Raw genomic sequence first — 26,358 nt, forward strand, 5'->3', positions numbered from 1 at the left:
ACCACTCACGTTTTCTACAGATGAATCTAGTTTATTTGATATTTTTCCAAATAATATTCGCTGTACTGTACAGCATTTTTTCTTTTTCTGTAATTCCCATGTTTTTTTTTTTTTTTTTTATTCCAGCAGTGACAAAACCGCATGTGAGCAACGTGGATAAGATTTTGCTCTCCCTTCACTGCCTTCTATCTATCTATCTATCTATCTATCTATCTATCTATCTATCTATCTATCTATCTATCTATCTATCTATCTATCTATCTATCTATCTATCTATCTATCTATCCATCCATCCATCCATCCATCCATCCATCCATCCATCCATCTGAATACAGCTAAATATGCTGTATTATACACAGTCCATTTTACAGAATTGGTGATACATTTCTTGCCTTTATAAAGAAAAACTGGATTCAAAGTACAACAGATCTAATAAATTGAAATATTGTTAAAAATGTAATCGTAATTGATTTACCACTGGAAAAGTTTTTAAAAAATAACAAAGAAATATATTTTACAATACAGATGTAAATAGTTAAATAAAACCCTTCTAATTAAATTATTATTACCATGTTTTGGTGTACTGACAAATTTGGGGAGAGGACAAATATTTAAAAACTGTATGAAAATACAATATGAGAATTAACTGGACTATTACTAGAAATGCAATTTTTTATAATTTTATTGTTTTTGTCATAAAAATTGTAGAGGCATGTTTGTTGCCTTTACCATGAGGGCTTGCCCATATACATCTTAATCTGTCTGTTTGTATTGTATATAGAGGGCTTTGTCCATTTCTGTTACAGTTATGATATACTGGAGGTAGTGCTAGCAGACTCATTGTTTGTTTTCCTGTCTGGTGTGCTGTTGGAGTGTGAGGTGTGAATGTGTTCTGCTCACATAACAGGATACTGTAGTTATTGCACAGTGTGTTTTCTTTTCAAGAAGGAAAGGAAGAAAAAAAGTCAAAGAAACCTCAGCATGTATCTCAACTGATTTTCTAGGCTTGAATTCTGAATGTTTCCATCATTGAAATGCAACAGAGATTCAAGTTTGAGTGCTTTTATTTTTAAGTAATCCAGACACATAAATAGATCCTCATAGACATTTAATTTCTGATCGGTATGATCAAAATGCAAAAACAATTTATCAGTTGTCAGAGCACATATTTAATAACACAACCAAAGAAAAGCTTGTGTGTCACAATGTAAACCATAAACAACAATGCAACAAGAGGAAATATCATGCAAGTGCCACATGCCATTTTGTGGGGATTTCTGTTCTGCAGTTATCCTCTTATACCACATCACACAGAAACATGTTTAGTGTGCAAGTTTAAGTCATATTTCACAAATGCAATATCACTTCATGGCAAAATACAGTATATCACATTACATAATTGATGAAACAGGTAGGCAGTTCTAATCTGCCAGACATCACGATTGGTTTTAATTTAATTAATTTATCTGCTATAGGTTATTTAAAACCATTTAAGTCAACATGAAATCACTCGTTTCAACCCCATTTATTTTCTTAATGCATTCTTGGTCTTATTGTGCATAATTTAGTGCACATTAATTAAAAGTAAAGTAAAAAAAAAAATCTTAATCTCTGGTATTTGAGGAAGAACGCTATCTGTCATTCTTGCTTATGGGAACCACAGACATTTTTGAGCCAGTTTAGTTAGAAAACATTGCTACTTTTAGTTTCACACTAAACAGCCAAATTTTAACCTCTTGAAACTGTCAGCAAACTCTGGCATAAAACTCCTATATTTCATAATCCAATCAATGCCAAAAGTATTTTTCAAAGTTTATTGACTTATTCAAAAAATATTGGAGTAGGTTTAACAAGAAAATACTATTTCAGTCTTTCCACTTCTAAATTTTATGTTTTATTCAGTGTATTATTTGCCATTTCTTTGTAATTTTCAGTGAAATTTACTAACAATTTCTGAGTGAAAATCGTAAGTAAATCCTTTTTCAGTGTACAGGGTTATGAATGTCATTTCATGTTTACCTTTACAGATGCAATGTAGGTAAAGCGGCAAAATGCATGCATAGCAAGGACAAAACAATCTTCTGCAGCTGCAGCACAAGGGTAAGCAAATCTAAGGCTGACCTCAAACAGAGCAGGCTATTTATTGTCTTAAATATTCAGAGTCTTTCTTGTGCTGTCAGCCGTCTGCTCGTATTAAGGCTTTAACGATAGATGTGCTTTCTTCTCAGGCATCTGTGTTTGTAATGCAGCGGGGGACTTTTTTCAAAGAGACAACATCTGATAACATCTGCAGAGCCAGAGGCTCCCTCTTATGATTGAGTAGGGAGAGAGAGATCAAGAAAGAAGAAAGGAAAGATACACAGGATGCAACACTGGGTGCTGAGAAACACAAGTGAACTAAAAGGACAAGTGAAGAGTTCATAACCAAAGCTCCAGATAACAAGTGAGTTAGTGTTTTTTTCTTTTTTCAGACCAGAAGGTTAAAAATGTTCCTCTCTAATTCACCAGATTAATTAAATCAAAGCTTAAATGTAACTTTTAGTCAAATGTGTGCTTCATTAAACCATTAGTCATAAAAAGGTCTTCTAAACACATTTAATTATCATTTGTACAGTCAAGGACTAATATAATTGATTCTTGCAGACCGTCTTCCATTAGATTTATTCAGATTAAACTCGACAGGAAAATCGACACACATGCTTGTAAAGTAAAAAATGCATTTTATATACAGCTGGCAAGTGTGTATGTAAAAACATCAAGACTTTGATAATCATACCACATTTTTCATTGCATTTAAATTGAGCTGAAGCTGAAGATCTGAATCTGTTCTCCTTAAGAACACGCTGGTAAGTACTGCACGATATCTGATCAGATAACAAATTACAGAGTAATTTAACTGACCCCAGCACATCCCTGGTGATCCTGGTGAATTCTAGCAAATGGAAATTTTTACTGTTGCTGCATGGGTGCACAGAAGATCAAGGCTGGCTTTGTTCAGCAGAGCCTGAGCCCCTCAGATGGGTCTGTTTGTACAGTGGTGTCTTCACTCTTTGTGTTCCCACGTCGAAGCCCCTTTTAAAGCCTCATCCAGTCGCCATGCACTGAAAATAAATAGCTAAGCTAGTGTCTGCAGTTTGCACACTGGGGTTAAAAAGGTCAACCATCTTGCTTTGCTTCACTGGATGGGCTCTGAAAGGGTTTAATTTAGTCATGCAACATAGCCTACAGCTGCAAGGTCTTGATTAGAAGATTATGAACTTTATGGAACAATGTCTTAAGTTTGATCCAAAAAATAAAATACTAATTACATTCAAATGGAAAATTATGTAGGGTTGCATTAAGATGTCTTGAGCAGATTTCAGATGGCTTCAACCCTATCAATAAAAATATTTTATAGTCTGGAATGATAGATCATAAATTAATGAGACAAGTCTATTAATGAAACACTGTTGTATGTGTTTAAAGAACTTAATTCATCTGCAATATGAACAACATTTATAAAAACACTAAATACATGTTACATTCTTACAATATCAAAATACAACAATTAAATGGAATAGTTAAAAAAAAATTAAATTAAATCTGTCATCATTTACTCATCTTTATGTTATTCCGAAACTCTATAACTTTTTATCTACCAAAGATAAAAAGCTAATTTTTGAACTGTCTGGACCACTCGTTCTGTTTTTGATGTCAATGTGACATGACCATCATCTTAGATGTCAAAACTTATGTAATATGTGTCAATGTCATATTTGAATGAATGCAAATTTAAAGAAAACATACGGCTTTTCATATAATGAATTGAATTTCAACATTTTCTCACACAAAGCTTGTATTTTGATTTGATTTTTTGAATTTCTAACCTTTTCTCACACAAAGCTTTTACAATATGCAACAGTTTTACAATATTTTTATGCTGCTTTTTTTGTCACTGTGGTGCTTGATAGTATATATCACCATTTACTTTCCTTATATAGAAAAGTGTGTTCCACCAACCTGTGTTTCACCGGTTTGGACCGACATAAAGGTGTATAAATGATGACAGAATATTCATATTTCAACCTATTCCTTAAAAGCATAGCCATTTATGGAAAATGACAAGACATAGTAGTACTCATTTGATGAGCCAAATATCTTTGTTTCATAAATACTGTAGTATGTTTTCTTATCCCTGCAGAGGACAGGACAATAAATAACACAGATATGCAGATCAGTGCAAAAGACAAGTAAGCTCTGCAGAACAAAATACAATCTTTTCTGGAATGATTATGTCTTGATATCCATGATGTACTGCAAAGCTTACTTATCTTATCAGCAAGACAAAGTTAATATTATTGGGCTTTTGTTTAATGACTGTAAACAGTGATCTCTCGGGTCACTAACCAGAGGCCAGATAAGACAGCATTCAGATTAACGGTACCTGTGGTGCACATTATAGCGTGAATGGATGGGATTTTATTATGAGGATATTTTGCTTCCACTGTTTGTGGGAAACAAGTTGGTATTTTTTCTATTCTGTTGGGGATGCCAAATCACGCACAGTTACACTTCGGTCACATTTACTGTTGCTTGGTGAAATTTCACGGCTGAAATTCAGTCAATACAATAGGAATCTGTACGATTAATAGTTTTGTATGAAGGCAAAAAAAGTTCCCCATAAATGAAAATTCTGTCACCATTTACTGAAACTTTCGCTCCAAAGCTGTGTTCTTTCTTCTTTTTTTTTTGTTCAAAATAATGATATTTAACGGGGTCTAAAACCACATTGTACACTCTTGACTTTCCCTGTATGGACAATAAGAAAAGTCATACAGGTTTAAAACAACATGAGGGTGATTACATGATAACAGAATTTTCATTTTTAAGTGAACTTTCCCTTTAAGCAGGGCTAAATCTTGATGTCTGCCCTTTTGGGAGAGAGAGGGGTGACCTCTCGCTGGGAACGTTTGGAGCTGGAAATAGAAGAGGTGGAGGCATTGGCAGCATTGCGCTGGTGATGTAGGGGGCGGCGTGGGTGCAAAGGCGCCCCCCGGAACAACAGGACGTCCCTCACTGCTCCTCTAAAGGGTTTGCTGACAAAACAGTACAGAAAGAAATTCACAGCAGTGTTTAGCATGGCTAACATGTTGGCTAAGTCGTATGCTAGATGTACCCGCCAATCGCTGTGCACCGATGACACGTAGAGATGGTAGAGCACCACTCCGGTACGAGGCGCCCACAGGACAGCAAACACAGAAGTCACTGCTAGGAGCATAGCTGTGGTTTTACCCAGCTTGCTTGGCACTGCCAGCTGCTGCCCGCTCTCGTCTTGGCACATCTGCTGCCGCTGTCTCTTCCGGAGCCTCAGGATGATCAAAGAGTTTAGCAGCAGGAAGATGCAACATGGAAGGAAGTAAATAATAGTCACATGGGTCCAAATCAAGGCGGTATCCAAGCTGTTTGGCGCACGGCTGACCCTCCACATGTCTGACCACCAGAAGAATGGCACGCCGGATGCCAGCGCCAATGTGAGCACCACTGCGATGATCCGCCGAGCCCGTGCTGGATAACTGATCTGCCGATGAAGTAGTGGGTGGCACAAAGCGACATAGCGGTCCACCGTCAGGGGAACGGTAGCCCAGATAGATGCATGATTGGCAGAAAACTCCATCATACTAACTGACCTCAGCAGCAGCACAGGGACGTCTCGGTGAAACACAGCCGTTTCCAACAGAAAGCCCACAAAAATGATGAATAGCTGGCTGAGGATGTCCGAGCCAGTTAGTGCAAGAAGATACACATACAGGGCCTTCTGAGTACGAACAGCCAGCCGGTAAAGAGCCACCAACGTCAGGATGTTCACTAGGGAAAGGAGACAACTGGAATTAGAAAGAAGGATTGGAGTAGAGGAGGATGGACAAGGCATAAACAGTTAGGGAATGAGGCCAGAGAAGGGAGAAGCAGAAGACGGAGATAGAAATCAAGGGCATGGAGTGAGTTTACACAGCAGGATTGATGGGAAGTAAAAGATTAGGGGTCATATTTACAGAACATGGCAGCCCACGGGAACCTTTGCCCTGATTTTCCACAAAGAAAAGATTAAACTCAAGTGAATTTGTGCTAATTTTGCTGGTTGAAACAACAGAAGATAAGTGTATTTAATGTGTTTTTAAATATTTTTATAGTAAAACTATTTATAGAAAAGACATGTCTCCAGACAGCATAATGGATAAAACTATGGAGAATTTAACTCAACTGTATCCAATAAAATAAAAATATGATTTCTTCTCATTCACTTTCATGTTGTTCCAAAACCATATGCTGTTATTTTTTTTTCCATCAAACTTTACTTACCATGTCATACCACAGTAGTAAAGTCTTTGGATAGTTCATCCAAAAATAAAAATTCTATCATCATTTGACATGGCATAAATGTACCTGGGTGCACTTTTTAGCGAGACGTGAATTACGTACCAATAAGTACTGCTGCAGTTTCCAAAATAAATGAACAATAGAGGCAGTAAAACTCAGACACCTTTTATTTCTTTTCACACAAATTTACAGCGTTTCGATTAATAAAGCGTACTTTTCGCACAATTACTTATTAATATGCTGGGAAATTTGAAAATTGATGCTTTTGAATGTTAGCATCACATATATCCAGCTTCAAATCTATGGGTTTTCATTGGTGGCTCACGGAGTAAGGAGACGTACTTGAGAGGCGAGGAGCTCTCTCGCAATACGTACCAGAAGCAACATAATAAAAACACAGCAATACGTACTTGTTTCAACGTAATAAAAACGTGCCAGGGTTCACGAATTGAACCAGTGTTTTAGCACCACTTAGTGGACATTTCTCTTTGATACTGCGGTGAAACATGCAGTAAGGTATGTAAAAACGGTATTGCACAAAAAGTGCACAGAGTGGAACATAAAAAAAAAATATTTTGAAAAATACAATTTTTTGTGTCCATACAATGATGTTTCAGACCCTTTTGACTGATTGTATGGATAATAACATTTGAAATTTTCTTCAAAATGCCTGCTTTTGTGGTCTTATAAGTTTAGAATGACATGAGCGTAAGTAAAAATTCAGAATTTTCATTTTTGGGTGAACTAGAGAGATCTTATATTAGACTGTAAACTATTGTATATATAGTATTATATTGTATTTATATTTGAATTGACTGTTGTGAACACCAATCATCTATCTGTGACCCTGATCTGATTTATAGTAGCAGTTTATGGGGGGCTTTCAAACGAGTCTCTAATTAATTGTCATTTGTATTGATTGGTTTATTGATTTCCTTTCTTGTCCTCAAGCAGCTGCCAGTCTCTCTCAGGATTGGTGTAGTAAAATGTTTGTGGATACTGATGTGTGTATCAAAGTCCTCCATCAAAGGACTCAAGGTGATGAAGATCAATTTCCCATGTGCCAAAAAATTAATATTTTAGAACAGTTTATGTGCCATGGTGAATTTCATTCCATTTTTCATTTCATTCCATCACACTTCACTGAATTAAATCCAAAATTGCATATTGATTGATACCCAATTCTTAACCTAATATGCATTCTCAATTCAATTCTCAATGGTGCACGACCCTAATCTTAATCGACCCATGTTTATAGGTATAAAAATGCACATCTCATACCTGGCACTCCAACACACAACAGAGTACTGTAGTAGATGACAGGGATGTAAGCCAGCACACACTCTGACCTCTCCTGAGCGCTGCTCTCATCCTCCTGCTGGCCGGGTGCTGTGCCATTGCGCCAGTCAGTCATGGCCTCTTAGTTCCTCTTGTGAAAGGAAAGAGAACAGGAAGGAAACCTTAAAACTACAATATCAGAATATGACCTAAAACCTTTGGCTAACAACTGAAATCAATGAAATGAACCTTGCTGTGTTTATGTCACATAGATTCTGCAGTGCAGAATGAATAAGAGAAGGTGTAATGCACTTCTACATGGAATTTTACTGTGCTCTGGTGGTCTTTTACCGGGTCACTGTGTTAATGACCTCATAGGTTAAAAACAGTCAATTAGGGACAGATGGAACGAGTGCACAACACTCTCCCTCATTTACTTGTCTTATCTTTCCACTTTCTACCTTTCCTTCTGTGTTTAACTTTGATTACTCCCATAACTGCCCCCTCCAGAGAGGATGAGGTGATCAGCTCTGTGCCAAACATGTTTATTTGCTTTCGGACCCAGTGCAGAGAGCGGAAATGATTGCTTTGCTTTGTATATGTCCTTTTACCTCATGACATCTTTGAGTTTTACGGACAACTCTGCTAATGTGCTTTGGTGATTTTCTTATGGTCATGCTGTGCATCTTGCCTTTGCAGTGTGCAGTTTTTGTGTTGTCATTGGAATTGAACTGCCATATATTCATAAGCCATTCATTCTTTCCTCCTGGCAAAAAGACAATATGAGAGAGGGTTTATGTTGTGGAACATGATTGCCTGCTATGATGAGGCTGCTTCATCAACTGTCCTGCTTAGGTGAGCAAATTCTCACTGTGGGTAAGAACTGGATAAGGCAGGAATGATTGGTCTTCTGTCACCTTATAATTACTAATCTGTCTTTGCCTTACTCTGTCACCTTATAATTACTAATCTGTCTTTGCCTTGCTTTGGATTTGTGTTTTGTGTTGTTTGTTATTTGTTTATGATTTTGGCCTAAAGCAATTCCTCCCCTACCCTAAATATTTGCCATATAGCAATTTGGCCTAAAGCAATTCCTCCCTATATTAGGAAAAGCAGTACAATACATTTTGGTACTATGTTGTGGGGAAACATTTTATACCCATAGAAGTTATATCTAATGGGCATGACCCATAAATGAATATATAAACGACAAATTTAAATGAATACTATTAAAAAAAATGCTTGAAATAGTTTTAGAAATGGTCTAAGAAAACAAATACTACTTTTCTTTTTTTCTAGCAATAACATGAAATAAATATGAAAATAATTAAAAATACACCATGTCGCAATATGTAAGGGGACGGTAAATGGTTTGATATTAACACACATATTATTATTATGCATATATTATATGCAAATATAATTTTTAAATATATTAAACAACAGGGTTGAATGGTTGAGATTGACAAATGTAGATGTTAAATTTGTGCATAAATTAGGAAAAAAATGCTTTCACGGTGCATTTCTGCATTAATAGTTATCCACAAATGTTTTTAAAAAGTTGATTTGTATCGTCTCAATGGTACAATTCAAAAAGCATCTTATTATTTCCACTTCCAGAGGAGCGTAACCCCATTATCACAGGCAGTTACATCATATATTGCAATGAGACTTTTATGGCTCTTTGTTACTCTTTAGTTGTTTTGATACAGAAGCTGATAAACGATAGATCTTTAACTAAAGTGGAGCGTGTGCTAGGCTACAGAAGAGAGGTTTTCCCTGAAAGGCTTTAAGTACTTCACTACTAATGTTGTTTTCCCTTCTGAAAATATCTCTACAAATAAATCATCTCTCATTTAAGAGATTCAATGAATGAGGAGTAGCGTGTGTGTGTGTTTATATGGGTCTGAATGTGTTTATATGACATGCTGCTTGCTCTGTGAAAATCTGGCTCTATTTAGTTAAAAAAGTCAGGTTCATTGGTAGCACCAATACTCTATTCATTATTCAAAGCGTGAAAGCATGTATCTAAGGAAAGATCAATAGTGGTAACTGGACACTAGTTGAGAAATCAAAATAATTATGATTATGATTACAGTGCTGTTCAAATGCTCATTGCTTCTCTTCTCAATATGAAGGAACTGATGATTTTGGATTCAAGAATGTCATCAATATGCATATCACACATTATAAATGATGTGGAAACAACATTTTCTCACAAGGTTTAGATTTTAGGGAGAGGAAACTTGTTTTCTTGTTAGACATGCCTGTTAGCCAAAGACTTTAATATACACACATTTCCTAAGGGAACTCTTTTGATATATCCTATTTCTCATTGCCAATCATTCTTTTATTTTCTAAAGTACAATTTTATAGGCTGTGTGATATAACTAGAAATATATAGTACTGTATATTTTAGCATTGTGGCGATATATATTTTGTATATTTCAATATTTATGCTTTTTTCAGTCACAGGAACCAGAATTTCAACCAGACACTATTGAAACATGTCTAATGTTCACATATTCAAGAGTCAGGATCTTGAATTTAGTCATACTTGTTAAGAAAACTTAATGGCCAAATAAAAAATATATTAAAATCATTCTGATATTCACGATTTAAGTCTTAATGCAAAAGTCTTAAGTGGTCTTGCATTGTGTCTTCATATGCAACAAGAGCTTAATTCCATGGCCAGGGATTTCCAAAGTTCCCATCCAGAGGCTACCGTCTAGAATTAGGGTCTCAAAAGATTCATATGAAATAACTCGTAGAAGCTGTTTAAGCTGAAAGCATGACATTGCAGCTTATAGCCTGAACTATGTGAATGCCAAACAGCAATGTGTTCCATTACTGCATTCGTTCACATGTGCTACCTCGGGGCAACTACCCATACAAGCATCTATATCTGTTCAAACAGTATAGACAATAATGAAAAAAGATGTTTTCACCAAATAATGAACTGTGGCTCTATCTACACAGTCTCAAGGGTAATCACCTCATTTTGTTCCACTATAAATGGCCACTGTTTTCCATTCTGGGATGTACAGGGAGTCAATGTATAAGGTTTCAGATCTCTCTCCATAGACTTTTTGCTCTAATGAACACGCTCAATTATTCATATTCGGCCGGTATACCTGAGACAATAGTTATGAGCTCAAGGACGACGGTATAGCAATACTATCCATATCAGCACACGCAGGGAAAGAGTGTAAGTTTTGTTGTTTTCTAAAAAAGGAAGAGAGAAGATGAGAGGGACACAGAAACAGAGGTCTTGAAATTCACAGCCTCTTGATTACATAAGACTCTCACAAACAATGCCACACATTTTTAAAGCAATCTTTATGACTTCCAGAGCTGACCTCTGGATATCATGCAGTTCTTGGAGAAAATATTAAGATGACAAAACACAGAGGACACAACACGTCAAATAACTGATTTATGTCCAGAACAAACAAGTTAAGACTCTTTTAAAAAGTTTTTTTTTTTTTAAGAGGATGTAAATAAAAGCGGAAAGTACACATTGTACCAATATAAATAAAATGATTGTTTTGTTGTGACCATTTGGATGTTTTGGAGTCCTACTATTTTATATACTTTTAAAAACTTTTTATAAACATACACTTGTATATGTATAAATTAAACTAATAAATAAAATATCAAATTAATATCAAAATTTATACAATTTTTATATATTTTAAAGATTTTTTTGTAATAAAAACATTAAATAATAATAAAATATATTAACATATCACAGTCTCAAGGGTTTTATGGAGTAAATTATAAATTTATTATATAAACAGAGTTTATACTATTTATGTTTTATAATATTTATATACTGTTAAAAACTTTTTATTAAATATTAAAAATATTCTATATATTTTGTTTTTCAAAGTATATTCACTTATCACAGACTCAATGGTCTTATGGAGTAAATTATAAATTAACAAATTGTAATAATTAGTTAATTATGATGAATTTCTATCTAAATTTTACATTTGACTGTATATTGACATTTTGTAATACTGTGAAATTTTGTGAAAGTGTGATACTTTCTGCTAATTCATTGTTAGCATCATTTTAAAATATGATTGCAAATGCTTAGCCCTTGACACACTCATACCATTTTAAATAGGCTAGCTAAAATAGCTACTAAATTACAATATAAAGAAATATTAAAAAAGAAAGTGCCCCACTTTTCCTGCATTTACAAATTTAATACAGCAAAAAGGTAACAAAAACTCTAACTGCAACTGATGCTTAATTTATAAAATTCACTTAACACTCTCTTAAATATAAATGAAGTGATTCATCAGATAAAGACTGATAGATTATGGACAAAGAGGTTTTCTTACCCTCACAAATCGCTGCAGGTCCCCATCCGTGGACTCTGGAGCAGGAGTCCTAATCGCTGATGCCCAGGCAGGCAGCCCTTGAGGAGGACAGGGAGGGAGAACAGGGGTCTTTGAATAAAAGACACATCACTGCAATCACAAAGCGAGTTCGGGAGGAGGTTATGGAAGAGAGAGAGAGAGAGGGAGGGGTTAAGCAGCGCTGGTTTCTATAGAGAGGATTTTGGTAAATGAGTGAAGCATTGAGAATGAAGGTGAGTCAGATATATAGAGGTCTGTCTTTCACAGAGAGGTCAATATAGCGCAGACACATGAGGAGAAGGGTGTATAGTTTCACACAGCGATGCCTTCAGACCCATGGGAGCTCTTATCTGTTGTGTGATTCCTCTGGCTGTGATGTGAAAGTAAATTTAGCTTAAATCTAAGTATAGTCTCTGTGGTCCTTTTTAAGCTTGAATCTAGGTTTGTGAATTTACTAATAAAAAATGTGAGTGGTTCTTGTCTGTGCAAAACTCACCGCAATGCTATATAGGGTCATGCTGGGGTCTTCAGGTTGGTTGCCAGGGTTTTGTGGTTGCTAAGGTGTTCTGAGTGGTCTTTAGCACTTTTTTATGCAGTCGCTAGGTGGTTGCTGGATGGTTGCTTGCAGGGGAAAGTCAAAAGAGTCCAGTATTCTGGTTATATGTTAATAAATTCTTCAGTGCAATGCAAATTTATGGAATTTTCTTCACATTCATTTATTGATGCACCAGAAGTATTATTTATATACTAAATGTAGTATTTTTAATTAGTAATTTTTGAATTTATTTCCTGTTGTAATTTTTATTTTGTTTGAAGTTTTAGTGATAATGTGCTTTTGTCATTTTATTTGTTGCTTAATATTTCTATTTAGATTTTATTTATATCTATTTATCTATTTTAGATTTTATTTATTTTATTTATATCAAGTTTTAGTAATTCTAATACTTTAACTTCAACTTATATTTGTCTCAGTTGTCAAGTCAACATTTCTGATTTTCTTTTATGTTTTTTGTCTAATATTTGTATTTTATTTCCGCTCTATTTCAGTTAACAAAAATAATTTTTAGATATTTTTTTTTTGGTCAAAACGAACAGCTCTGCTCAAAAAGCCACACAATTTGTGACATTTTTTTTTTCTTCTTTTTTTTTTTTTTTTTTTTTTTTTTTTACATGGTAGAATTCTCAGGCATACAAATCAAATTACAATTAATATCAAAGTACTATGGTATTGCCTTCTGATACCATCAGTGCACAATACTTTTATAGTACGTTTTGTTAATTTAATGATAAAAATGTGCTTCAGGGTCCAAGATGTACAATATTTAGCCAAATAAATAAAGGTATTAGATGTTTTCTAGAAGAATAGCTTCCCTCACCAGTCAGCAACATCACGTCTCCAGATGGATGGAACAAAAAGTACATGTACACCACCATCTGGACACAGAAGGAGAGAAAGGATGGAGGATGGAAATCTGGATGCATGGATGCTCTCTCTCTTTCTAGTGAATGCTCATCACTGAGTGTTCATTTTGATGATCAGTCTCTGAACTGGCCTTGTACTGCAGCAGAGGACTGGTCAGGCAGAAAATGAGCTGTGTAAACTAATTTTCGATCATTCATCATGGTTCCAGCAGTATAGGCATATTAATGCTATGGTGTGACAACAGGAAACAGAATTCACTATTACTATCTATATTTATCAATATAAATAAGGTAGATCACCACAGACTGTCTTATTGACTTACCCAGATAACATGCACTTTTGCAAAAAAAAGTCCTCTTTATATGTCCAGATCATAGAAAAGTATGGGAGAAAAAAATTAAAAGGATTGTTCACCCAAAAATGACAAATCTGTAACCATTTACTCATCCTCCATTTGTTCCAACCCTGCATCAGTTTCTTTCTTTGGATAAACACACAAAAAATATATTATAAAGAATGTTGGTAACCAAAAAGATGACGGTAGCCATTGACTTCCATACTAAGAATTAAACTGAAAGAAAAATAAAATTCTAAGAATTTTCAGTTTTGGGTGAACTATACTTTTATATAATGCATTGTGTTAAATAACCATTTCTTCACTACAGTATATATGATTTAGAAAAACATAAAATACACATAAAATAAAAAATACAATAAAATATATTAAAATTATATAAAATAATTGTATTATTTTTCCTATTGACACTGACGCGATATTCTCTAATACAAGAGAAATTTATGTATTTATGTATTTCAAAATACAGAGCCTAATGAGCCTCAACTATTGGCCTAATGTTGTCACACTATATATCATAAATGTTTTTGGATGGCAAAACATTTATCTTAAAAGAAAGTCTAAAGTGAGGGTCAAACTCAGCAGAAAATGAAAATGTTGATTTAATATGTCCTGTGATGCAGAACAGCATTCATTATCTTATATTTTTGCACTATGACACTTCAACATGTTAGATCTGAAGCATGGCAGAGTTATAGTTTTATAAACATATTCCAAAACCCTCTCATGTTTGTAATAGCTTTAATCGATTGTCCCAAAATAGCAGATGCTCACACAGCTGGAGGAAGTGCAGTCTCTTTTCAGTTGACCTACAACAATCTCAATTTCTATAGCACAATGTAGGAGTGCAGTTCTATCTTACACAGGTCTATAAATTCTGTCATTTAATTTTTTTTTTTCCAATGAAAGTATGTGGTTCCACTTTTTAAAAAAAAGTCATTAAATATGCTGTGATGCAGAAAGCGGTTATGTCCACTTTGAACTAGTTCACTTTGTAGAGTGAAGAAGACAAATTGGCAAAAAAAAATAAATAAAAAAAGTCACAGCTGAAGCACTTAAAGTGAAGGGTCCTTTTGTTCCATCTAAACACATTAATTCATAATGTGATTGCTGTGAGTGGGGTTCACTAAGCCTAATATTATTAATGTGAATTTAATTACCTGTAATTTCTGAGGCATGTGGGGGAGATGAAGGGAGAGAAACAAGATAAAAGGAAAAACAGATGAATAAGTGGCACAAACTAAAGTAGTAATGAATGCAAAGAGATAAATAAAGAGGCCATTTGTGCGATGATTTATGGATTGTTAATGCTTCTTAGTCTCTAGGACAACAGAAATTTAGTTTGACAATGCAAATGTATGTATGTATTTCGCTTGCAACAATACTGCCCTCTAGCGACAATATCCATTCAAGTTTAGTAAAATGCATGATTGCTTGGTTGGAGACATGAATGACAATATAATCTTAAACAAAATAATCAATAAATTAATGAAAATTAAAAATGAAACCAATTTATTCATGGCCTACAATACAAACAACACAATATACAGCTAAAAGGCAGTAGAAAAGTAGATGCATTGAGGTGCCAAGTGGGTCAAATATGGTGTCCTATTACGAGAGAGGGAGATAAATCGAATTAGGTTTGCTGGGTCACTGTATCACGGATTTTATCACTCTCATCAATCAATATTCCTGCAGGCTATCCAGACTGGCTTTCTCTTCACCGAGTAGTATAAATACTGGAGTTTGAGTTATTAGTACAAAAATAAAAAAAACAAAACCTCTGTAGCCATATTTAAATTATGTATATAATGTATAAAATGTAAAGATCAAAGGTATGATTTCTTATACTTTTAAAATGTAACGAGTTGTCATACAGAGTGTACTGTAAAACTGATTTTTAAAATTAAATATAAAATATTTTAGTCTTTCTAACTCAAAATGTTTAATTCAGTGTGTTACTTGCTGTTTCTGTGTAATTATTAGTAGCAATTTGAAAGTTGAATCCTACTTGGTATAATATAATATGACCTGTATACTTGTCTATGGCTGTTGTTCTTTCACCTGAATATGAAAGCTTGCTGCTTTATTACACTGTCTGTGAGTCACTGCATCTCTCATAGTTACTGTTCTAACACTCTACAATAATATTGACTGTTCCTAGGACAGGTCACCAATGAAACAATACAAGCATTATGTATAATCAGTTGGTTATTATCAGCTGACTGTACATTATCCTGCATTGTGTGGCTTTTGGTGGACCAAATAAATAATTAGCCAATCCGATGTGAGATTTAAGGACTGTGTCACAGTTTCCAAAAGTTTGTGTCAAAGGTTCCCAAGATGAAGAGTCAGAAAGTTCCAACACAAAGGTATTTAATACAAGAATAAACACAGGGTAAGCCAAGGCAATATAACAGTGTGCATGACACATAAACAACATCCGACAATGAACTGAGGTAACAAGGAACTTAAGTATACACTGATAATGAACTAAAAGGCTAAGAGGTGTGATGATCAAATGAATTGCCATATTAAATATTACTGTATAAATTACAGTATTACTGTTTTTAATTTTTAATTACCATTTTATTGGATGCAGCCTTTTTATCAGCTCTGTTTTCTCTCAATCAAAATCAATTTTCATATTCACCCTGAATGTAGTCAGTCTAGATCAGTGTCACAATCGGCCTGATAGTTGCTTTAGGGTTTCTCCTAAGTAAATGATTTACTCAAATTTTACTCGGAAGTACATCTCACACACGCACAGCACACACCCACACACACATACACGCACACCCGTACACTTACACAAACACACGCGTATCTGTTCTCCCTCTGTCGCCTTGTTACACAGCCAAGGTTCAGGCTCTCTCAGCACATTTCCACCGCTCCTTTGACTGGCAGTAAACAAGTGACATAACCTCTAACTAGAGGACTCTGCAGCAGGGGTGGATGTCCTTACATACAGCGAGAGAAATAGACTCCAGTCCTTCTTTTGATCCTGACTGTGGACAGCATGTAATAGGATCCACATGTTCAGTCTGGCTGAGTAACTGGCTCAAGGCTAAACAGAAGTGTACAGGGGTCTCAAATACTTCTGGGTGTCATGTTTAGATAGTCCTATTACTACTTCTCATACTTTAAACAAACCCCTAACCAAAGAATTAAAAAAAATATACAGACATGAATGATATCTCAAATTGAGAAGGTCATTGTGCTGTTAAAGTTATGCAATTTTAAAATGAAAGCTCACCAAAAATGTATGTCATTCCAAACCTGTTTGAGTTTCTTTCTTATGCAGAATACAACAGAAGATATTTAAAAAGTGTGTTGGTTTCTGTCCATACGATGAAAGTCTTTCATTGTACTGAAAATAATCCCCACATTTTTCCAAATATGGTCTTTTTTGTTCTGCAAGAAGAAAGAAATACATACGGCAATGACAGAAGTGTGGGTAAATGATGACCAAATTCTCATTTTGGGGAAAACTAATCTTTAACTTGATATTTTTTCTTCTTTTTTTCACTAATGGACAATACAACTGAATTTTTTAAAGACTTTTTTTTCTTATTTAGATTTTTTTCACTGCCGATTCTTTATCATTTGGGATTAGCGGAGGAAAAACTGTTTCTTTCAACAAACATTAATCAGCGATCAAAGTGCTAAAAACCACTCAGAACACTTAAAACAATGATTTGCTGATTTTTAACCAGCTTTGCATCGTTACAATATTGACGATATATCATCCACTCAGAACACTTAAAACAATGATTTGCCGATTTTTAACCAGCTTTTGGTTGTTATTTTTTTGATTTTTTATTTCCCCTCCCATGGACAGTCAGATTGACAGTTGGATGGCACCAAAATCAAAAGTGCATTATGGATATTTAAGTTTTTGGCAAAAGGCAATGCCACAGCCGTTTTTCACTGTTTACAGTCATGATGGGTCTTTAGACGGCTGAGTTAAAGCTGCTCTGTGCCTGTACAAAATTCAATCTAAAGACGCAATGCTGGATAAAAGCCAGACTAAATTATGCCTGCTGTGACCCAACTCAGCACACAGTATCAAAGTATACAGCTGAACTGCTGTGTAAGTGCCAAGTTCTGTCATGAAACTCTAGATGGTGCAGACTGATGGTTCGTTAATGCAAACTGATGATATTCACAGTGTTAAACTACTTGCAAAAAGCTGACTGATTCATGTTGCATATGCTGCCAATGAGCTTACAGCTTTACACTGAAATGGTTGGTAAGCAGTTCGCAGCGAGCTTTCAGAGTTCCTCCGAAGCCCTCCACATCCCCCAGCTCCACCTGTATAGATCTGTTGTGGGTTATTATGTGTTATTTGTGCAGCAGCAGTATGTCTTAAATACTCACAGCACCATATCAGCGTATGTATTGGCAGTAGCAAGTTCCTGTACTTGCTTTGCAGCAGCAGCAGCGTAGTAAATTTATTCCACCAAGACCAAATACATTAAATAGTCATATCAATTACCACGCTAAAATCTTCTGAGAGTTGTCATGATAGAAATGCATTCATGCTACCTCTAAGCAACTTTAAACAGTCTGTGTGAAGATGCCTAAACGCCATTTAAGGAGCACTTCTGTGTCATCTTTGCTGTCTTCGCTCTGCATCTTTGCTAAATTTGGCTATGTAACACCAAATAAAAAAAGTGTTTCTACAGTGACAGCCAAGTTTGATTAAAAGCTCATCTTGCAAGCAGTGAATTACCCCAAAAAGCAAACACATAGCAACTCTCTGATAATCTCGTTTTTTTTTCAATAAAGTGTAAAAATCTAGTTGCTGTTCCAAGGAAAGCATGTATTAATTCATGCATGCAGATGCATTTGCATAAACACACCTGCAATTCTCCATAGCAGTTATAATTTGTGATTAGAATTCCACACTCACTCTGCCTGAACAGCTGAGGCCTCCTCTGGATCTATGTCATACAATATTAAAAAAGAGAAAAGTAAAAATCAAAGCCGTTGTCAAGGCAACTGCCGTTCCTGCCCACCATAACGAACTCCCCACCCCCCACAGGTTCCACTGATCGATAGGATATTGTGAGGGTGGTACCAACCCAAAACAACCAGTAACCTACAAACTAGTTATGCACCATATATGCCACATAAAGAGAAAGGGGCCGACAGACCATCCATCATCCACTGAAGAGGAGGAGGAGGAGGAAACAGAAGAAAGACAATTAAATTAAGAAAGGGTGGAGGGTTGAAAAGAAAGAAAAGAGACGAAAATATAGAATACAGACAGAGAAGAGGAAGATCAAATCTACATTCGGACAATAAAAGATGGCTTATTTGTTGGGGAATGGGCTGCTTGTCCACATTCACCTGCTCTTCTTGCTGTTGGCCACCGGGTCTCATGTGCAACCTGTCCATGGAGGTAAGATGACTTTCTTCTAGATGATAGATGCTTGTCAGTATTGGTTTTGAGGTTTTAGACTGAAAAATAATGCTCAAATATTTTCTATCACAGACAATGACATACCTAATCATGTCTGGTTTTAAAAGATAATTATATTCTTTTAATTTGATGACAAAAAAATGTATCATCAACCTTTCCTTTTATTTCATTATTATGTTGTATTTATTTACGGGTCTGTTTTATGATTCATAACAGCTTTTACTTTATGTGGTAACAAGTAATAAGAAACCAGGGCGCTATAAGTGGTTTGTTCACATGCACACCAACACAAACAAAAGCACACACACAAGCAGCTCATGGCATTTCCCAGAACTTTGCAATGACACCTACGTAGTACAACAGAGGTTGGATGATCATGAGGGTGCAGATACACTTCCCCATTACAAAAACACTTTCTGTTTAAAAACATTTGTTACTTTTTGGGAAAACAGGAGGGTAAAGACAGTTCTACTATATGTGTAGTTTTAATAATGGAAAAGAGGAAACACTGAAAATATAATGCAAAACATGTAAAAGTTGTTTCAATATACAGAGGAGTCCAAATGTCAGAGACTATATTGTAAATCTATGATTCAGAATCTAGCAAGAAAGAAGCAAACAGAAAGTTCTAAAAAAAAAAAAAAAAATAAAAAATTCGGGAAAAAAGGCAATTGAAGAAGAAATCTTTAAGATAATCTTATCTATATTTATGGGACATTTATTTTGTTATGTACAGTACCTTTAAAAGGTTTGGGGTCACTACAACATTTAAAATACTTTTATTTAGCAAGGATGCATTAAATTTATTACAGAAGATTTCTATTTCATATAAATGCTAAATGCATTCTATTAATCAAATAATACTAATAAAAAGGTATCATGATTCCCACAAAAATATAATTAAGCAGCACAAGTGTTTTCAACATTGATAATAAGAAATTTTTATGAGCACTAAACCAGCATATTAGAATAATTTCTGAAGGGTCATGTGACACTGAAGACTTTACTAATGATGCTGAAAATTCAGTTTTGCATTACAGGAATAAATTACTTTTTAAAACATATTAAAATAGAAAACATTTTAACGTAATTTTAAACTGCATTGATATTTCATAAAAATATTGTTTTACAGTATTTTCTATTAAATAAATGCAGCCATGGTGAGCCTAAGAGACACCTTTCCAAAAAAAAAAAAAAAAATCATACCAACCCCAAACTTTTGAAGAGTAGTGTATATATAATGTGGCTTAAAATGTACCAACATTCTTTCTTTATTTATTTTGAAGATGTAGTCCATTCATGAATTTTGATCATCAAGCCTCTATAGTTGATCTATGAAATACATATGTAACAAGGTCAACATTCATGCCATTAATGCCACATCGAACTGTGTATAGTATTTAAGGTCAAAATGTCTATAATCAGACTCAGAAAACCAATACCAGTCAGGTTATGAGGCCTGCTACATTGTTGCAAAATTCCATGTTTCAGTGTTTCAGTTTCAATGCTGGGCCACTTTTTAATGCAGAAAACAGAGAAAGCATACTTATTTGTCAACAAGGCCTTTGTGAAGCTGTATTATAATGGATTAAACTACTCACCCGTTGTTTGAGAAATACATCTGTTTCTTGAAGCAAGTTCCAGGCAGTGACAATGCACTCAACTTTCTATTCAACAATCTAGATGATTAGTCACTGGAAATTGATAATTACACTTCTTCCCCCTCGTTCTGCAGGTTTGAGGGCAGAGGGACTGGTTGAAGGCACCACAGAAGTGATCAGTCACTCACAGGGGCTGGTGGCACGGCTGGAGGGCCTTCTGGTGCTGGGAAATAACAGTGATATTTCCCTACGTGTGGAAACAGTGGATGCGGATGAGGTCAAGGTTATCCAAGCCCACACGCTAGTGCTTTCACTGCAGAGCCGAGTGTTTGAGGAGATGCTGAGAAACCGCAATAGTAGCATGCTAGTGCTGCGAGAAACAGCAGAATGCACTGCCGTGTTCGAGAAATTCATCAGGTGAGAATCATTGAATTTGAGAAACAGTTTATTTTTTTAATTTTATTATTTTTATATTATTTTTATTTTATTTATTTATTATTTTTTATATATTTAAAATATTTTTTTAAAGTTGAACACAAAATGAGTCTTTACCTTTTAAAATTTATATTTTGGTGTAAAATAAAATAAAATATTTATGTCTAAACTAGAATTGCAAAGCATCATAAACATTTACCACAGCACCACAAAACATATATATAAAATTTTTATTTTATCTTTTTTTTTTTTTTTTTTTTTTTTTTTAATGGGAAACCTGCAGCCTGCAATGCTTTATCATCCCAACATGTTATCCGTAAACATGTTGGGACATGACCAATTATGAGACCATTCCCATCCCACACAAGACTCTCTCTAATGGCCAACGCTGGAACTGCAACTTTCCTGCTCTCAGCAGCTCAGACCCAAATGGAGATAACATATGAAACAAAACAGTGATATTTAAAAATGAACTCTCTGATCTAATGTAAGGCAGCTTTATAATGAGAAGGGCAGAATAGAGTGAGATTACAATAGTGAATGTGTAGCTAGCGTGAGAAGATGTTTTGTTACAAGAGCACATGCCGCCTACTCATTTATTTTGAATGAGCTGAAGTTTTTTGTTTGGGGTTTTATTTCCTTTATAGCGATCCAAAGGATAAGATGACAAAGATGCAATCAGAATTTTTTTAAAAAGGAAAAGAAGGCAAACAAGGCAGTGACAGCATTAAACTACAATGGTAAACAACACAAGAAGATGCATTATTATAAAAAATAATGCATATTATTTTATCAGGTAATAATCCAAGTCGGCTCACAGAGACATTGGATGCCATATCTGAGACAGCCTGTTAAATAGGCCTACATATCCAGGGTAGTAGTAATTTTTGGAAATTTTTCAGTTCATGAGCTGCTGAAATATGAATTGAATTAGACACACCCAACAGGAAGCTGAATTGGAATTCAGATCGGAATATTTCTCAAAACTACTTTCAAAATACAGCCAAAACGCTCACCAGAATGTTGTCAGCTGACTTTAGAAAGTTCATTTAATAAATATAAATGGATTAAATATTTTGTTGTGAATATCTCATTTTGTTTTCCATGAAGAAAAGGAAATTTAACAAACCTGGCCAAATCAATACAGCCAAATGTTCACCACAATTTTGTCAGCTAACCTCATAAAAATAAAGTTAATTTAATATTAAAAAATAATAATCTTCTATCATGAGTATGTTATTTGTTGATCCATGAAGAAATGGAAATGAAAGTTTAATAAATGATGACAAATAATTTTTACAATTACAGCCAAAAACAAATAATACAATCAAAATGTTCACCACAATGTTTTTATCTAACTTCATAAAATAAAAAAAATAAATAATGAAAAATAATAAAGTAATATAATTAATTTATGAATTATTTCAAAAAAAGTTTAATTATTAATTATTAATTTCTTGAATATTCTGCAATGAATTTCTCCTTTTGTGTTATATAAAAGTTTTGTAAATAATGACAAATTTCTTAAAACTACAGCCAAAATATTCTCCAAAATGGTGTCAGCTAATTTGATAAAAACAGTTATTTATTAAATATGAAATACAATTAAGGTTTAAAAAAGTATTAAATATATCAAAGTAGTATATAATACTACTACTAAATTAATTACACAATAATATACATTTAAATAATAATAATAGAAAAAAAATGCAATTAAAAATCACAGGACACAGTTTGCTACCTACACAGGCAATGTGTTTTGTGACATTTTATGTAAGATACACTGAATGAAGCTTGATGATCTTGTTGTCTTCTGTTTTGCAGATATCTGTATTGCGGTGAACTCACATTGCAGTTATACCAAGCCACACCACTGCACAGACTAGCTACAAAGTACGGCATCTCCAGCCTCCAGCAAGGACTAACCCAGTACATGAGCAAGAACCTGGCCTGTGATTCTGTGGGCGGTTACGTAGTGGGCTGGTACCAGTATGCCTTTTCGGTTGGTGACATGACGCTGAGAGACAACTGCCTTCAGTTTTTATCGTGGAATCTGTCATCGGTGCTGCAGAGTGCAGAATGGCCGTCGGTTAGTGTTGACTTGCTAATGACCCTCCTGCAGCGCTCCGATTTAGTATTGCAGAACGAGCTGGAATTGTTTGAGGCGCTTGAAATCTGGCTCACCCGGAACGACCCAGACACCCTGACAGCAGAGAACGCCCTTCGACTGGTGCGCTACGCCATGATCCCTCCACGCGAACTGTTTCGCTTGCAACGACAGTCGGCGATCATGACGCGCTACCACGACTCGGTGCGCGATCTTCTCTACATGTCGTACCAGTTCCATTCAGCTTCACCGCTTCAGCTGGCCAAGTTCTTCGATGTGAACTGCAGCCTCTTTGTGCCCCGCAACTATCTCTCATCCATGTGGGGATCTCAGTGGGTCATAAGCAACCCGGCACGGGACGATCGCAGCACTAGTTTCCAGACCCAGTTGGGTCCGAGTGGTTTTGACTCCAGTAAGCGGGTGACATGGAACGCCCTGTTCTCGCCCCGCTGGCTCCCTCTCAGCATGCGGCCCATGTACACCGAGCAAGGTGCCATGCAGCCACCGCGGCCCGATGGAGGAAGCGCCATCGCCCGGCCTCGTGTCATCATCACACCTGCTACTTCCAGTGCAGATTTTGCAGGTGTCAGCTTCCAAAAGACTGTGCTCATCTTGACAAAGCAGAAGAACAAGCTTGTGGTGCGGCATATCTTCGGTTTCCACCAAAGCACAGAGGAGGTGGGGGATTTCCTGCTTGGCGAGGACCTGCAATATCGCACGTCTGAGTACCTGGTGGATGGATCGCTGTACTTGCACATCATTGTAAAGCCTATCTACCAGACTCTTATAGCAACCAAGAAATAATGTAACAAGTACACTAAAGTAGAATACATTTTAGATTTTAGAAGGTCTAAAGTTTTATTGATGCATGGAAAAAAATGTTTAGGTCTAATGTGATTAACACTAATAAAGTGCATCTCCACTGGAAAAGAAGTGTTGAAAAACGAAATGCGATAATCCACATGTACAAAATTTAAGGGAAATTTCACACAGAAATTAAAATTCTGTCATCATTTACTCACCCTTGTGTCATTCTGAAACTTTCCTTTTTCTGTGGAACACAAAAGGAGATGTTTGGTGGAATGTTTACGCTGCTCTCTTTAATACAGAAAACATGGACGGAGAACAGGACCTGTCAAGTTCTGAAAAGCACAAAAACACTACTAATACATCTTAAAAGTATCCGTATGAAGCATGCATGACAAGTTTTCTAAATAATATTATTGTTTGAAGAACAGACTGAAATTTAAGTTGAAAATTTTACCTTGTGGTCAAGAACAGCTTTGAAAATCTGCTATGAATATCTCCTTTTGTGTTCTATGAAGGAAAGGAAATAAAAGTTTTGTAAATTAGGACACAAATTTAATTTTCGATCAATTGTTGCTTTAATATAGACCCGTGACATACAGTAATCTAGTGTCCCAGATATAATAACTCATATCATAGGTATTTTTTCCCCCGCTTGATTAGGCAGAAGCCCTTTTCTTTTTAGAAAACTACAAATTTATGTGTAATCACCACAACATCCTTTGTCCAAACTGGACTCTTTGTACAAAGAAAGAGAAAGTGCACAGAATTGTTGAATTTAGTATATTATTGCATAAAGTATATTGCAAAAAAGAAACACAGGTTGCCACAATTAAAACATTATTATTATTCTTAACATTTGAAGTTTTAATATACTAGGTTTAAAGTGTTTCAAGGTGCTTTTGTAAGTTTAATGAGAAATATCACATCTTTAAAACCTGTAATGTCTTGAAACATCAGACAGTTGTGCTGGCTATTTAATTATTTAGACCATTAAGTGATGTTATAATTCTTAGTTAGGCCTAGTTATTTTTCTGTATTATCCTATCTGTGCATACTATTTTCTTAGATCTGTTTCCCTGCATGTTGGGATCATGTACCGTATTTACTCCCCTGTGCAGACCACACAATAAAATGCCTGATGCTTACAGAAAATTTGAGTCTATCATTGATTATGTGGGTAACGGAAGAAGGCAAGACTTTAGACACGTGGCCATTATGGTCTTCTTTAGAAAACATAGCTACTAAGAGGTCACGTTTTAAATGTCTTTATCTGCAGGGGTGTAAAACGTACAGAGATTCTCACACAAGTGCAGAGAACAAAACACTCATATAAACAGGTTCTGTAACTATGACTGTAGTCTGACTCACGAAAGAATGATTCTATTGAGTCGGTACTTTAAAGTGATTCAACAAAATGCAGATCGACCAGTGGAGTCCGATTCACGATCGAATGACTCTTATGAGCCGGTTCTTTCAAGTGACTCGAAAACACTTACGAATCAGTTGGAGCGGTTGTAAATGAATCTTTCAGGACGTCATGTCGAAACATATGGTGACCGTTAGGGGACATCTTTGATTCACTTAATTATATTTAGTCCTGGCCACGACATAAAAACTCGTGGGAATGTGATACTATGTCGTGGCCAGGACCTCATTTTGTCGAGGTGACGACATCCTTATGTCATGGCCACGAGATGCTGGCTGCATCCGAAAACTTAAACGGTTAGTTCACCGAAAAATTAAAATGATGTCATTAATGACTCACCCTCATGTCGTTCCAACACATTTTAAGATATTTTAGATTTAGTCCGAGAGCTTTCTGTCCCTCTATTGAAAATGTATGTACGGTATACTGTCCACGTCCAGAAAGGTCATAAAACATCATCAAAGTGGACCATGTGACATCAGAGGGTCCGTTAGAATTTGCTGAAGCATTGAAAATACATTTTGGTCCAAAAATAACAAAAATTATGACTTTATTCAGCATTGTCTTCTCTTCTGGGTCTGTTGTGAGTGCGACTGCTGTGACAGTTGACGTACGACGCTGCTGACATGTTATCTTTGTTATTGGGCGGACCAGAAAACACGTCAGCAGCGTCGTGAACACGCTCACAACAGACCCGGAAGAGAAGACAATGCTGAATAAAGTCGTCATTTTTGGACCAAAATGTATTTTCGATGCTTCAACAAATTCTAA

The 26,358-nt window shown here is 35.4% G+C and overlaps 2 protein-coding genes and 1 long non-coding RNA gene across 5 annotated transcripts; 1 reads left to right on the top strand and 2 right to left on the bottom strand.

The window, feature by feature from the left end:
* The first annotated feature begins 1,337 nt into the window (after window positions 1–1,337).
* On the top strand, window positions 1,338–24,378 carry LOC109105173 (BTB/POZ domain-containing protein 17-like). The gene is made up of 5 exons (XM_042735913.1): window positions 1,338–2,100; window positions 2,229–2,443; window positions 18,828–19,187; window positions 20,944–21,226; window positions 23,069–24,378. Exons 3-5 carry the CDS (start codon window positions 19,094–19,096, stop codon window positions 24,153–24,155), a joined length of 1,464 nt encoding a protein of 487 aa, XP_042591847.1. The 5' UTR covers window positions 1,338–2,100; window positions 2,229–2,443; window positions 18,828–19,093; the 3' UTR covers window positions 24,156–24,378.
* Window positions 3,886–12,153, bottom strand: LOC109105171 (probable G-protein coupled receptor 142). Of its 3 annotated transcripts, none has more exons than XM_019118524.2 (3): window positions 11,985–12,153; window positions 7,704–7,783; window positions 3,886–5,844 (listed from the first exon to the last, which is right to left on the bottom strand). In XM_019118524.2, the coding sequence occupies exons 2-3, from the start codon at window positions 7,750–7,752 to the stop codon at window positions 4,892–4,894; spliced, it is 1,002 nt and encodes a 333-aa protein (XP_018974069.1). In that variant the 5' UTR covers window positions 7,753–7,783; window positions 11,985–12,153; the 3' UTR covers window positions 3,886–4,891. The 3 variants fall into 3 exon arrangements, with proteins under 3 accessions (XP_018974069.1, XP_018974066.1, XP_042591848.1); XM_019118521.2 differs by having other exon boundaries at window positions 7,636–7,783; window positions 11,985–12,146; XM_042735914.1 differs by lacking the exon at window positions 11,985–12,153 and having other exon boundaries at window positions 7,636–8,558.
* LOC109105174 lies at window positions 23,924–24,754 on the bottom strand. Its single transcript, XR_002020372.2, has 3 exons — window positions 24,616–24,754; window positions 24,374–24,493; window positions 23,924–24,056 (listed from the first exon to the last, which is right to left on the bottom strand). It is a non-coding gene; the product is annotated as an uncharacterized LOC109105174 (long non-coding RNA).
* Between the last annotated feature and the right edge of the window lie 1,604 nt (window positions 24,755–26,358).

This window comes from Cyprinus carpio, chromosome B12 (genome assembly GCF_018340385.1).
Source record: "Cyprinus carpio isolate SPL01 chromosome B12, ASM1834038v1, whole genome shotgun sequence".
Lineage (NCBI taxonomy): Eukaryota > Metazoa > Chordata > Actinopteri > Cypriniformes > Cyprinidae > Cyprinus > Cyprinus carpio.